The sequence below is a fragment of the Marmota monax genome, unplaced genomic scaffold (genome assembly GCF_021218885.2).
Source record: "Marmota monax isolate L192 unplaced genomic scaffold, Marmota_monax_Labrador192_F-V1.1 WCK01_AAM20220418_F8-fsc00209, whole genome shotgun sequence".
Taxonomy (NCBI): domain Eukaryota; kingdom Metazoa; phylum Chordata; class Mammalia; order Rodentia; family Sciuridae; genus Marmota; species Marmota monax.
In genome coordinates, this window is record NW_026694493.1 from 2,496,623 (window position 1) to 2,511,430 (window position 14,808).

Genomic DNA, 14,808 nt, shown 5'->3' on the forward strand with positions numbered 1-14,808 from the left:
CATGTAATTGTCTTTTGTCACAACACAGATCTTTCCTTTATGTAAAGCTCTCAGTGGCAGTGAACGATGAAGGGCTCTTCCCTGCGGTTGTGACAGCACTGCGCCCCTACAGTGCACCAACAGACAACTCAACCCACGAGGGCTGCTCGCAGACTCGGAACCCCCAAGGCCACTGATGGCCTGTTTTCTGTACTGTCAGGCCCAGCAAAACCCTTCCCTGCTTTGTGTCCTTCTAGCCCACAGCGGCCAGTTACCCACAATTAAGCTTTATCAGAGTGGCGGTAGGAAGAAGTCCAGAGCGATTTCCTATTGGGAATTTGCCTTGTGGGACAGGGTATAGCTCCGAGGCATAGCTTTTAGGTATCCAGGTAGCCTCTGACCTGATCCTTTGTCCTAATGAAAAACTTCCTGGCTCCTAGAACTGCTGCTTTCGTCGGAGCAACTCAGATTTAATTATTCTGAATTCAAAAGCAGGCAGATCCTAGAAATGTTTCTGACCCTCGTCTCCCTTGGTTCTTGGTTACATCCCCGTCGCACACATGGTTCTATTTTGGCACCTGGTGACCATCAGGAAAACCTGATAAACTTGAAAGGGTTGTTTCCCGATCCCTTCAGAGCGGGAGATGATTTCCTGCTGGCTCGATCCTCGGGATTTAAGAAAGCGAGAGTGCGCTCGCGGGCACAAACAGGAAAGCCTGACATCACGGAGCGGCGCGGGGAGGAGTCTGCTCCTCGCTCGCTCGCTCGCTCGCCTGCTCGCTGCGCTCCCTTTGTGGCCCGAGTCGCGCGCACCGGCGGCGGCGGGGACAGCGAGGCGCGTGCTGTGCGCGGCGGCCGCTCGGGACGGGACCGGGCAGCTGGCGCCGCGGCGGCCTCGGAGCAGGGCGCATCATGCAGCGTACCGGAGAGAAAACTGAGAATGAAATTGCTTTGGCAAGCTAAAATGGTAACGCGAGCTCCCTGCCTTCTCCCGAGGCTTCTCTGGTGGGAATCTTCTGCCGCTTTCTCTGGGCGTGTTTTGGACGCCCTCGCAGCGAACCGAGCAATCCGAGCCCCTACTTGTGAGCTGCCGCTTTCTCACTCTGCTTTGTATTCATTCCTCTCTCCGCGTCCTCTCTCTTTAAACGGTACCTACTTTCCGGCCGTGGCCTTTGGTGTGTCTGGGACAGTTGCGTGTCCGGAGAGAACTTTGAAGGAAAACTGCTGCTCTGGGCGGACCGCGGAGCGCTCCTGCGTCCCAAGCAGCTCTTTAACCCAAATCTAGGGTTTAGCTGGCGACATGGAATTCCAGGGGGTCGCTGCATAGATTTTTAGCTCAAGCTGCATGATGATGTGTGGCTCTTTCTGCGCTTGCCAGATTATTTTATGGAAATAAAAACTTTCCACCCCCGCTAACTTTTGGGTTCCAAAACAATAAGAGAAGAAAAAGACACGCAAAGCATTTCACTTGCAACGGGGGTGAGGACTCTTGGCATTTTCAACACTTGTTTGTGTCTGAGTTTGCTCAGATGATTGAGCCGCTTATGAAAGTACAAACTTTTTCTACAAATGAGTTATTTTTCTTTTTACTTAAGGGGGAAACGTTAATCGGGACTAAACCACAGTTTCTCTATGAAGAGGGGAAAAAAGACTTTAAAAAAACTATTTAAGATATGTAAGCGAGTTTAGGAAAAATAACTAAATGGAAAAGTCCAGGGATCCTGATACCACAGGAAACGGCAAGGAGCCAAGAAAACCTCAGCATGCCCTCTATCGCAGTGTGTCTTGCAGTGCTCTGATTGTAATATTTGTTTTGAACAGCCCATCTTGTGCCTTGAGTGCTGGTGTAAGCAGCACAGCAGCTGGGATAGATTGTGGTTAGCAGAGAGGAAAAAAAATACTCTTTCTTTCTCTTTATCCCATCCCTGGCAGAGCTCGATTCAGGACTGGGGTGAAGAGGTAGAGGAAGGCGCTGTTTACCATGTCACCCTCAAAAGAGTCCAGATTCAACAGGCTGCCAATAAAGGAGCAAGATGGCTAGGGGTGAGTAAAGCTGGAGAGATTGTGAACTTTGGAATTTCGGTGTCTGTTGTTCTGTGAATATCATTATTATTTAGCAGAGGCAGCTTTCCCTCGCCCCCCCAGTCTCTTTTGGACTTAAAAAGGAAACTGCTAATGACCAAGTGTTTGCACTAGCTTTACAGGCCTGTTTTTGTACTTGATGTTATCCAAAGCATCTCCCCTAGGTTGGTCAATAATTCAGAACCTCTTAGAAACATCTTAATGTATTTGGCAAATAGATTGAATTAGAAAATGACACACAGAGTGACAGGTCCAGAAGGCAACACTGTTAGACAGGAGCCATAAGCACCCTGGCCCACACAGCACCCTTCTGTCTCTCTCTGCCCTCCACCTATTGATGCTGACAACCTCTACTCCCACAATACCCAGAATGCTCAGAGGACAGACCATTCCAAGTCCACTCCCTTTGAGGGGTGGCAGGTTTTATATTGTAAACTCTTTTCTGTAGCCTGGGAAGAGGCAAATGCATGGGTGTGCCCAGGACTTCTCCTGTAGAAGAAGGAAAGAGGAGGGGCGGGGGCTTTGGAAAACACTGCTTCTGTAGACAAGACTCCTTTCCACTGAGATTCTAAGTATGGGATAGGGTCATGTCAGTTCTTAGCCTAGTGGTTCTTTCAGCTAGTCCCTAATCAAGGGACTGTGGGAAATGGAGAGCCCTGGAACAGGACTGGTACTTGGGCAAACATGAACCCATGATTGGAGGAATTCTGGATCTGGAGCTAGAAGTCATCTTCAGAGAAACTGGGGAGAGGTGACACCAGAAGCCTTGGGAGAGGAAAGAATGGAGGCTAAGTAGGGATGTCCTGCCCCTGTCTTGGTTCCGGTCACACTCAGGGGATGGACTTTGGAGTAGTGAAGATTATACACTTGCGTCTCATCTTTACTGACTATGAGTTCCAGAAAATTCAGCATGTTTGAGAGCAGAAAGGTAGAGTGTGAAGGGGACAAGAAGCACAACTGCCCAGGGCCTCGAGGCAGCATGTGGCTTGTAAGTCCTGGAGCGGCAGGCAGGAGGGCCAGCAGCCTCGCCTCTCTGCTGGGCATGTTGCTCCGGCCTCCCGTGGCTGCTTCAGCCCAGACTTTCCTGCTACTGTACTTGGCTGAGACACCACACACTAGGGCAGTGCACTTAGAGACATCGCAGTTGTGGTTTGGAAAGATAGGAACCTTTCCAGTGGAAATTAGAGGTCTTTACTACCAAGTAGGCACCTTACTCACAAGATGATCTTAGAGCTAATTGTGTGCATCACCAGCTGACCTGATAGGAAAAGCAGAACTAGAATTCTGACAAGTCATTACTTTGTTTTTGGTGGTTGTGTATTTGTATTTTATTTTAATGTGGTGTTGAGGTGGTTAGGCCTGTCTGGCTATTTCAGAATGATTCACAAGATCGGAACCAGTTGCTTTCCAAAGGGTCATTACATTTTCTGGTATTGGCTTGTCCCCCTCTTTCTAATGGGACTCATGTTGCTTGGGCAACAGCTTTAGTTTTTGGTCAAATATAATAGCAATGGATGTCACAGGGAAATGGAGGGGTCCATTCTGTAGTGTCCCCCCTGCCCCAGAATGTCATTCTTCTAGGTGTGCACACTTCTGACTCTTCTGTTCTGGACTCCACTGCTCTCTTCTCCCTGCTCTCTTGGTGCTCTCAAATGTCTGGAGTACCGAGGTGGCTGACCCTGGACTTAGCAGTAGACCTGAAGCACTGAGGAGGAGGATAATGGGAAAAGACTGGTTCTGGTTAGAGGAGGTCCCTTCCCCCTTCCCCCTGTTTCAACAAAGTGTGACTTACTGCTAGCACCCTGCTCAAGAGTCTGTTCTTAGAACTACCCACCCCGGTAACACTTGTTTTCTTCTTTAGGTGTTCTATGGGGAAGCTCTGTTTTGGTCCTTGAAAATTCCAGACTTAATTAAATGTGACTCAACCAATTGAGCCATAGCAATTACAAAATCTTTCTTTTTAGGACAGAGTGGCTTCACCATGTTTGTTTTCCTACATACCAATAACCTTAGAATTCTTCAAAGTACCTAGTTGTAGCAATAACTAAAGATTGAGGTTAGGTGAGGAAATTATTGAAATATGAAAATAATCCTATTTTCAAAGGAAAACGAGGAAGTGGTATTATGATTACCTGTTTTGTTTACACATAAGAAAACTAATGCCCAGAGAGGTTAAATTGCTTGCCAGGTCACACAGCCAGGAAGGGGTAGAGGCTGGATTTGGACCCAGATGGTTAGTTGTTTGCTGTCAAGAGCTACCTGGAACCTTAAGGCTGTTTCCTTATTAGTAGAAGAACTGGCTCAAGAGCAAGGAGGCTCACTGTGGGCTTTTCCCTGAGGATGCACCTGGGGCAGGCTTGAGAGATAGGGCTTTCTGTTCCTCTTTATGCTTTGAATGATAACTTGAGCTGCAAACTGAAAGAGGTATTGTGAAGGTGTGCTGTGTTGATAATTTCTTCATTTTGGATGTGTGAAGCATGGTGCCCTGAAGACATCGACGAGAACGTGCGTGTAGGCACTGCCTCCGTGTGTGTCTGTGATGCTGCTCAAAAGCCTAAAAGGTGGAGCGTGATTTTGTATTTTCCAAATCTAAGACCTCTAAACATGGTCAAGGTTCAGTTCTGAAAATTATAGCAAAATTATTAACCATTGTCAGATGTAGAGTCTCATATAGTCCAAAACGTTTAGATCATTCTTTTAAAATTTGTTTCTTAAATGTTGTGTTTAGTTGATCTTTTGAAGTAAGACAGTGTATCTTTGGTTGTAAAATATACCAACTAATGGGGTGCAGGCCCTGTTTGTTCACGCAGTGCAGGCTTGTCCATCACACTGGGGTTGTGTTGCCAATTTTTAAAAATGATAAGTATTATTGAAACACTGAATCGTTTTTCCTTTATTATCGCATCTTAGGCTGAGATAATTTTACCCACCGATAACTCTTCTAGAAGAATGACTCCAGCTATTTCATCTAGCCATGCCGTCTCAGGGTTGGAAGGGACATTTAAAACATGTTTCTATCCAAACATTCCCTGAGCCTGTGGAGTGTGCTGTGAGTTCTGGAAGGGCAAATGGTCAGACTTGTTGTTGTCCTTGGTCCTAGCATTGTGGTTGTACATTGACTCTGATATGTTGAAATGAGTTAAGAAAATATCCGTAGTCTCTGGAAGCAGGAAATGGCCCATTACAGGGAGAATACTCAAAGGGACAGAAGAAAAGAATCCAGGGAAGGGGCTTTGGTGTCTTAGCATAGGCAAACTCTAGAGTCCAGAAAAATGTGTCAAACCCAAGACAGTTCAACATGGGGGTATTGTTTCACAAGCAGGATTGAGAGTGCAAGGTCAACTCGGCAAGGTTTGTGGGGAGTGGAAGGGTCAGTGGATAGTCACGTGGCTTTCCTCAGTTCTGGACTTCTGTGCTCATGAGGTCGTTGTGGGGCCCTGTGCCTCCTTCCTTGCGTCCATGTTTATCACACTGTTTCCCACACAGACTCTTGATAAATGTTGGGCTGAGCTGAAACGCTTGATAGTTAGGAGGTTGGTAAAGATAGTAAAATAGGAAAGAAGAACGCAGAATATAGAAATAAAAGGAACTGGAAATCTCACATAGCACCTCACGTTTGGGTGAATCGTAGCCAGCCTGGGGTCTGGGAGTGCAGTGTAACCCTCTGTAGCATCTGGGCTGAGAAATTGATTTGAGGGGATATGTGATTTGGATCCGCTCTACTTGGTATTTGGGTGGCATTGCTAGGCATGTTGCCTTAATATGGTGTACAGTTCCTTGAATTCTCAGGTAAATTCGCTTCTGGGAACCCTCTCGGATCCTCCAGGTCTGTGTGGGCTGTCCTTCCTGTATCTCCTGTTAGGCTACCTCACTCTGTTGTAATTGTCTGTGTGTTTGTATCCCCGACTAGACTGGAAAGCTCACAACCATAGCCATTCTATTGGCAGAAACTCAGTAAATGTTTGTTGAATGAATGGACCTAGCATTATCCTTCTTTGGACAACTAGTATTGTCTTGATAAATATGAACATGTGGCAGCTTCTCATTTAAAACAAAATCAGCATGAACATGTTAGCTTATAAAGAGAAGGAGAGGGGCACGTGAGTGAGAAAAAATCAGTCAGGCAATGATTATAGCTGTCTTAACATCCTTCCTGGAACAAAGCGGGCACAAACAAAGGTAGCGATTATTTTAACAAAACTTCCTCAGTGCTTTTTAAAGCCAGGAGATCCAATTGTACTTGTCTTATTACTGAATGCTAAACAAATAAAGGCAGTGCATGAGTTAAAAAGTGTTTGGCAACATTACAATTGCATGTGGTTGGAAGTGCAGGAGTGGGATTTGACAATCGTAAGGCGCTAAGCCCTAGAGGAGCCTCTGGTTTACAGTTGGTCCTCCTCGTTTTCATCCTGGAGAACAGGCCCTTGGGTTACGTTGTTCATGTCGGTTGGAATGTTTAATTTAGGCTTTAGAAAGTAAATTTCAAAATTTAGTAACCATTAGTAAATGAGCCAACTGGTATTTTTCATTTTGATCTTGGAAACATGTTTCTAAAAGAATTAATCCAATAATATGGTGGCCTATACCTATCAAGATAGTAAATTTGAATTGCCTGTGATATTGTTATTGAATTGATGTTCTTTACTGCTTTCAAAGTCTGTTGGGATCTATGTCAGAAATATGAGGCATGTAATTAAGAATATTGACTTCAGTTCACCAGTCCAGGGGGTACTGCATGGAGTTTCCAATACATGTCTACCCTTCGCCAACAGCAACAGCATTGACATTCAAGGCACATTCATCCTTTATACTTAAAAGTGTGCATTCTTTTAAATTAATATTTTGAACATATTTCATTCTTATTTCCATGAAATCATAAACAAAAAGTCCGTGGAGTTATAAATTAAGACAGACAAGGAGAGCAGTAAGATATTGTGCTTTTCTGTTTTAGCACTTAGTTGGAATTTATCACTGCCCTATCCCACTTAGTTCAGTTCCTTTTGTCCATGTCAAATATATCCCTGTAAACTTCCCCTTTGTACATGATCAGAATCTTATAGTGACTATCTTACATATTTTATGTTAAAATATGCAAAAATATACTAAATAACTAAAACATTCGAATTTCTACCATGACATTACGTTTTGCAGGAAAGCATTGATTTCCATAAACAAAGCAAGAAAAATATTGCTAATGGGAGAAGATAATGGAACTGCTTTGTTCCCTCGGAGAGACTCAGCCAGTTCTGTGTCTGGGTTGCCATGGGTGTGGCTAGCTCCACAGAGTTGATCTGGAGTTCTCTGGAGTTTCTGGCAGTTTCTGGGTCATTTGTGGTAAACATCCAATGGGAACCCCCTCACTACTGTTGCACATCTTGTACAATTCTGTCAGCTGCATTTCGCCTGCTGACCCCTCTTTGATGGCACTTGTTTATTCATCAAAAACTTAGTATACTAGGTGCTGTGATAAAGTTAAAGATTGGGGAGATAAAGTAAGATAAAACACTCCTTGCTCTGAAGGAACTTGCAGGTGATGGGGGAGACAGAAAGTTAAACTAGTTGCTGTAGTTTGTAGTTTGTAAGTGTGATCCCGGCTCAGAGAGCCAAGCAAGGGGGCTTTGAAATCAGATGGGAGAAAGGGGTGGATGGTCCAGGATGGTGGCATGGGAGAGAGGGTCCTTCAATGTATAGGTGACCAATGAGTTAGGAGTTAAAAGAGAGTATGTGAGGTGCTGGGGAGGCATTCCAACCTCTGAGTGAGACTCCTATGTGAGGCTTGGCCCAGGGAAGAGGGAAGTGTACCTGGGGGGAAAGTGACAGGAAAGGGGCCAGAAAGAAAGGCCTGAGCCCCTTGCTGAGAGCCGGTGGTTCTATGGGATGGCTAGCTGTGGACTTCACCTCGTCCTGAATACTAGGGCAGCCATGGAGGGTTTTAAGCAGAGCGGCACAGCCAGGTTTACATCTTAGAATGGCGGCTGACAGCTAAAAGTTGGACGCATTGGAAGGGACCCAGGCTGGAGACCTGGGAGGAGGTTTTAGAGGTAATGAGGTGAAGAAAAGGCCAAGATCCGAGGGAAACTGAATGAAGAGCCTTGGGGGTGAGGTGGAGTGCAGGTGCGGGAGGGAGGTGGTGGGTGAGAAGGGGGGCTTCAGTGGGCCTGGGTCTCAGGATCTGGGTTTCCACAAGGAGGTCTGCAGAAGCTGTCTAGCTTTCTGAGGTCAGTGCCCTCTTCTCTTTAGGTCAGATATACTGGGCTTCACGTCAGGTTTCCCTGTGGAAGACATTAACAAATGCTTCCTTTCCCATGAGAAGGCCCTGCAGAAAAGCCAGATCTGGGCGTGCCCAACTGTCCTGTCTGGAGGCAAAATCTCACCAGGAACAGGCGGAAAGCACTGCTTGCCTTCTGAGGTTTTAGGGAACTTTGCAGAGCTGGTGCTTCTTGGCCTTTGCAAGTCTTGTGTTTTCCTACAAACTCAACAAATTGAAGCTGTAGGCCATGGAGCGAGAATAAACATGGAACCCACAGAACAATGATTACAGAGTTGTATTTTAGAGAATGACATTTAAACTATACTTGTGTTATTCTTAAGGACATTAGACATCCTAGTCTTTTTCTCTTCCCCTTCTCAATGCCTTTAAACCCTCTCTAACACCATCCTGGCTGCTGGCAAGACTGTTCCTGGATGCTCACTTTGAAGTAGTTCTGTGTCTTGTATAAAGGATCAATTTTAGTAAGATCTAATGCTTTCTTAGTTAAATGCTGCCGCATTTCAGCATTTCTCTCTCTTTCTTAAATGTGAGTGTACACACTCACAGCCTAACAGTTAAAGTGTCATTTCACATTTTGGTTTTTAGGATTTGGTACATCTTTTTAATGTCACTCCATGGCCTCTTCTGTATATTGATCAGAGCTGGATTTTGTCATGTACTTGGTTTTCTTCAATTACGTCATTATTGTCATTGCCCGATTGACTTTACTCTAGAACTGTCCTTAGTTTAAAAAATAGTAAAACTGAGGAAGAAAGAATAAAGGTAAAAAAAAAAAAAAGAATAAAGGTAGAGCAAGCTTACAACAGTAAACAGGAGGCTTCACCTTGTAGGAGACTCAGTTTTGTGCACGGAGAGGAGCTGTGCACTTACCACTGGCCCTTTCTCTTTGCACAGTGAAAGTGCCTGGCCTTCTTGCTGGTGTGGCTGTGCTGTGCTTCCCTGATTTGGCTCTGCCCAGCTGTTTCCTCAAAGCCCCCTTCTCCAGTGGTGCTGGTTGGGAGTGGTTTGGTGCATCATGGTTGGCTCTAGGTGATTCACACTCATCACCCTGTGTGTTCTGGTGTTTAGCTGCCTGTGCCATCTGTGGCCCATTCACCTGAATTCCTTTCAACACAGCTAATCTTATCCCACAAGTTGTCTGCTCTTTTCTGAAAAGTATTGGTTAATTCAACTTTTTTCTTTTCCCTTGTTTCCTCTTGATTTAAATACTCATTTTCATTTTTTGTAGAAGTGAAGCCAAGTCTGAGTCTTTCCAGTTTCATCTTTCCAAAGATCATTTGAAGGTCCTGGCCATGCCTTTTCTACTAAAGGAGGATGCCTTTGGTCAGTCATATCAACCACTGTCTCTGCACCCTCGTCCCAGTAACTCTTCCTAGTTATGTGCCATCCTTGTGCCTATAACTTCTGTCACTGTTGACAGAGGTAGAATCATGACCATTTTTATCTCACAAAAGAACATTTAGTGGACATAGGTAAAAATAACTGAAACTGGATTGGACCTTGGCCAAAAATAAAATGTTTTTTAATCATGCCCTTTTCTTGTTAAAATTGAAACACTTGAAATTGTTTATTGAGCGAACTGATACTCCTAAATAGCAACCTCAGGAAAACGGAAGCATTTGGTTAGTTTGTGAAGCACCAGGAAAAGATTTGCCACTTCTGCAGTAAACAAATGGCCAAGTATTCACAGGACCCAGAGCCATCAAGGCTGGCTGGACAATCAGTGCGTGCTTCTTTCTCTCTGCTGGGGACTGCAGAGGAGCTGGCACTTCCCAGCTGCTCTTCCTTTTCGAGGTACTTCCAGCAGGAGCTGCATGTAGGAAGTGACCTAGTGCACAGGCCAAGAACCTGTCTTTGGAGCCAGACAGTATGAATTCAGAGTTTGCCTCTGCCATGTGTGAGCTACACAGGCTCAAGCTATGGGGTTATTTAACCTCCCTAAGCCGGAGTTCCTCACCTGTGGAATGGGGATACGGGTGCCTTCCTGGTGGAACTGCTGTCAAGCCCAGCTAAGCTACCTGCGTAGGTGCTTATCATGGTGCCAAGGCCCTGGTGAGACTCACTCACTGAGTGTGGGGCTGTAGTTTGCACCCCACTGTCAGGCTCCATTTTGAACCCTGCCATGGAACTCTGTAGAGCCCTGAGACTTTCTTTGTAGAGCCCTGAGCCTTGGGGTCATATGAACTCCAGTTTGCTTGACGAAGAAACTGTATTAGGAAGGCTTACAGATATGTTCCTGGCACTGTTCTCCCATTGTGCACTTCTAAGAGGAAGGACCAGCTGTGACAGGGTCAGTAGTCTTTGTTTATTAGAAGTAAATATAGACTACCAAACTTACCATGTTTATTGTTAAATACAACTTATTGTTGTATTTTCTCTATCTGGCTGGCTACATAGTGAAAGATGGAATTATTTCTTGGGCTTCAATTTTTTTTTTTTTTTAAGATTTCACAGCAGCTTTATTTTTTTATTTTTGCTTTTTTTTAGGGATTTAATTTTTTAAATTTGTTTTAATTAGTTATACATGACAGTAGAATGCATTTATACACTTTGATATATCATACATAGATGGGATATAATTTCTCATTTTTCTGAATGTACATGTTGCAGAATCATATTGGTCTTGTAGTCACATATATACATATAGTTATGATATCTGTTTCATTCTACTATCTTTCCTATCCCCATATGCCCTCCCTTCCCCTCCCATCACTTCCCTCTACCTAATCTAAGGTAACGCTATTCTTCCCTAGTGTCCCCCCAACCCCAGCCTTATTGTGAGTTAGCATCTGCATATTAGAGAACACATTTGGCCTTTGGTTTTGTGGGATTGGCTTATTTCCCCTTAGCAACCAACCATTTACTGGCAAATGCCATAATTTCACTTTTCTTTAAAGCTGAGTAATATTACATTGAATATATATGCCACATTTTCTTTATCCATTCATCTATTGAGGGACACCTAGGTTGGTTCCATAATCTAGCTATTGTGAATTGGGGCTCCAATATTTTGCATTTCAAATTTCTTCAGGCTTTCCAAAGTTAATTTGTTAGTGTTCTTTTTCTTTTCTTTTTTTTTGTATACCTAAAAAAACTTAACTATTTAACAGCAGATCATATTCTATCTTTATATTTGCTATTTCTGATGGAAAACTGAGATGGTAGGAAACATTTTTTCTACTACCTGCTTAGTAAGCATTATGCTAGCATTGGGGATACTTTAGGATGTTAGCAAGCTGTGCTTGTATCATAAATTTCAAGTCCTAGATTACACTGCTCTAGATAAAATAAAGATAAAATTTCTTGCTTTGCCACCTGTTCATTAGCCAATATAGCACTGGAGCCCCAAACCAGGAATGAGCTGAATTGCTCCTGAGGTTGTGACTTTCAGATGATTTTGAAGTTGTACATTTCCTTATTTATGAAATGAGGATAATACATGCTGTTCCCTCTGCCTGTGTGTTTTGTAAGGATCGCATGAATTAATATATATGAAAGTATTTTTTAACATACAATTGTTAGACAAATATAAGGGTTTTCTTATTATTGTTATTCATCGTAAAGGCTTTCACTCTCTCTCTCTCTCTCTCTCTCTGCCTCTCTCTTTCCTCATCACCTAAAGGCCTCATGAGCATGTGGTTCTGTTCCATAGTCTTCCTCTTCCCTCATTCCAGAGGGAATATTCTATATTCTTCTCTTCCCTTGTGCTACTTATCTAACGCTATTTCCATGCTTGACAAGGAGTAGTGTTTCTTCTGTCCCCAGGTGTTTTCCACTGGTATCCAGGCGCATTGAGAATGAGGACAGCTGGGCCTCTCTCAATAGACTTATCATGGGGAAAAACATTGCATTGTCACAGAATTCTAAAGATAATTTCAGTCCATAGCTTGCATATGAAAACTTTCTATTTTCTATTTAATTCTCCTTTTCTTTCTGGTACTTTTAATTTGTTGCAGAGAGTGGTAAAATTAATGCACCAATGAATGGAAAGCGCTTCCAATCTTGTAGATCTACTGGAAAATCAACTCTTTAATTTGAGACTCAATCCCAATGTAGGACTTGAACTCATGACCTAATGCCAGAGGCACGAATGTCACCAACTGACCTGCACTGTCCCTCATAAGATGTAGAAATTGAAAATGCTTCCTTTGAGTAGCCTGCTGTTGCTTTCTGTGTTTCTTCTTCTTCCAGTCTTTTCCTGTGGTGTTCCTGGCCTCACTGTTAGGAACACAGTTCTATAGATCTATTTTTCTCGCTCTTTCCATTTGCTTGATACAGATGCTTCCTTTTTGCTTTCCATCTCTCCCTTGTAAGTTCCTTTTTTTGTTCTTGTTCCTTCCTGTCCTTCTTCTGGATTAAAAATAGTCTCCAGGGTCTTTGAGCTACTTGGCCACAAATCTGACCTTTCTTCTATTCATATGGGGACTCCCCTGAGCATCTTATCATCCTTTCCTATTTACTCAAGATACTTGGATCCAGCATCTATTCCCTGTTAATTCGTGCCTGTTCCCAGCTGACTATGGAGCTAACTAACCCTTGTACTCACAGCTGAAACTGGAAATTAAAGCTCTTACACAAAAGTGCTTAACAAGTGATTTGCTCACATTAAATGTTACAAACACTGAATTCTCTCTCATCTGCTGGCTCTGTGTGTGGTGCTAAGGAAAGGACTCTTTTTATATTCTCTGCCTTGGGATGCATGCGTGACACTTGTCTTTGTGCAGCGTCATGACACTGATCGCTCAGCCCCAGGCCCAGCTTTCAGACAACATGCTGCTAAGGCTCCTGGAGGGACCTGCAATTGCTTTGCTCCACAAAAGTGTTTCTCAGGGAGCTGAAGTTGACTCGTGTTTCTTCATGGATATTCTTCACTTAGAGTTGGAGGATTATGATATTCTGTACAAAAATGACTTTATCCAGTGTTGATCTAGACAGTCCACAAACGAGTGTCTGCTCAAGAGCAAAGGCTCATAAAACTGCAGATGACTGGGCTGAGAAGAGCTGATGGCAGCAGCTCTGGTTTCAGCCTCAGCCCTCACCTGTGTGCTGAGTCGAGGCAGCAGGGTTGACACCTCTCTTCTCAGAGGCAGAAGATTTAAAAGGCTCCCTTCTGTGGCCCTCCAGTTCCCTGTGTGGTGATGCGTCCATGTAAAGACCGGGTCCCATTCTTAGTTGAGGGTCGGGTTGTGGATTTCCTCATCCCGAGTAAAGTTGGCTGCAGGAGCAGCGCTCTCTTCCTGCGTCCTGCTTGATACCGTTGTGTTTTATGTTTTCGGGCGGCTGGCCAGCTCCCGCTGACCTTGAGTCTGAGCTCAAGTGTCCTCCCCACTCTCCTACTTCCCTCACCTCTCTTCTGGACCAGTTGTCCTTTTGTCTGGGTTTCCTTGCACCTTCCCCAGGAGCTCTGTTACATCACTTATCACCTTATTAACTATCTTCAAAATATTGCTCTTGGCCCTGTTCATTTGAGTGCTTTAAGGACGAAGCCATATTTAATCTATTTCCACATTCCTAAAACCTGGGACAGTGTCAGGGACATTGTCACTACTCTGTAAGCATCTTATAAATTGTTTGGCCTTATCTCTATTACACGTGCCTTACATGCATCTAGAACATGTATCTTAAATGACTGTTTTTTAAATTGTCATTGGTAATATTGTAAATCTCAATTTTTGAAACAAAGAAACACTGAGTAAATAAATAGAATTTAACTCATGTCATATACTTCAACTAGTGACTCCACAAAAAAGGAAAGTACTGTTTTGCTTCCTCTTTGTCATCATTACTTGACCTACACACTTCATGATCTTAGGAGAAATGACCTAGCAATGATGGCGACCTTTGTAGATGGGCAGATGGAATTGAGAGTTTATCTGTAAACTTCTTGGGGACATGTAGGTTGAGTCATGGTCAAGAACAGACCTCTAGAAACCTGATTTCTGCTCTGATTTCCAGAACTATCTTACTTGGTGTTTCCAGGTGTCTTTTATCTGAGGCCTATAATTTATTTCAAGTTGGCATAACCCAATATCAAGTCAGTCTGGCTTTGCTTTGTCTAAACACATTTTTGTGACATCTGACCTCCTCCGTGCACATCACAACGAAGCCTCCTATTCTGAGACATAAGTCGTAGGCTTGTCATATGGTTCCCGTGGTGTGCTTCTCAGGACTCGCTGGCCAAAAAAAAAAAAAAAAGACTGAAAAATTAGTAACATGAATTATATACTATTGTCTGTATTGCTTCTCAATTTTCATTAATAAGACTCAGCTTCCTTTGCTGTCTTCCCTTTCACATTTCTTCTATTCTGTGACCTAAGTTCTTAGTTCTACCTTAGGCAAATCTTAAAGCCTAAGTCGCAGGTTGTCAGTGCTTTCCTTCAGACTATCCCAGTTGTAATTGGCTCTGTCAACACCAAGCTCTCCACCACCTCTGGTCCTTCTTGCCTGAGTCCTTACTGTCTTCTCGGTACAGGTGT

At 43.7% G+C, this 14,808-nt stretch overlaps 1 protein-coding gene across 5 annotated transcripts in view; it reads left to right on the top strand.

The window, feature by feature from the left end:
• Rgl1 (ral guanine nucleotide dissociation stimulator like 1) overlaps positions 1 to 14,808 on the top strand; it is a 262,529-nt gene that overhangs the window by 150,242 nt on the left and 97,479 nt on the right. For 3 of the 5 annotated variants that reach the window (XM_046419510.2, XM_046419511.2, XM_058571388.1), the window contains one exon: positions 1,912 to 2,022. The exons of 1 other annotated variant lie outside the window; for it this stretch is intronic. In XM_046419510.2, the coding sequence (XP_046275466.1) occupies positions 1,912 to 2,022 (111 nt within the window). Of the gene's footprint in view, positions 1 to 780; positions 947 to 1,911; positions 2,023 to 14,808 lie in introns of those variants that run through there. One more of the 5 variants, XM_046419512.2, reaches the window with a different exon arrangement.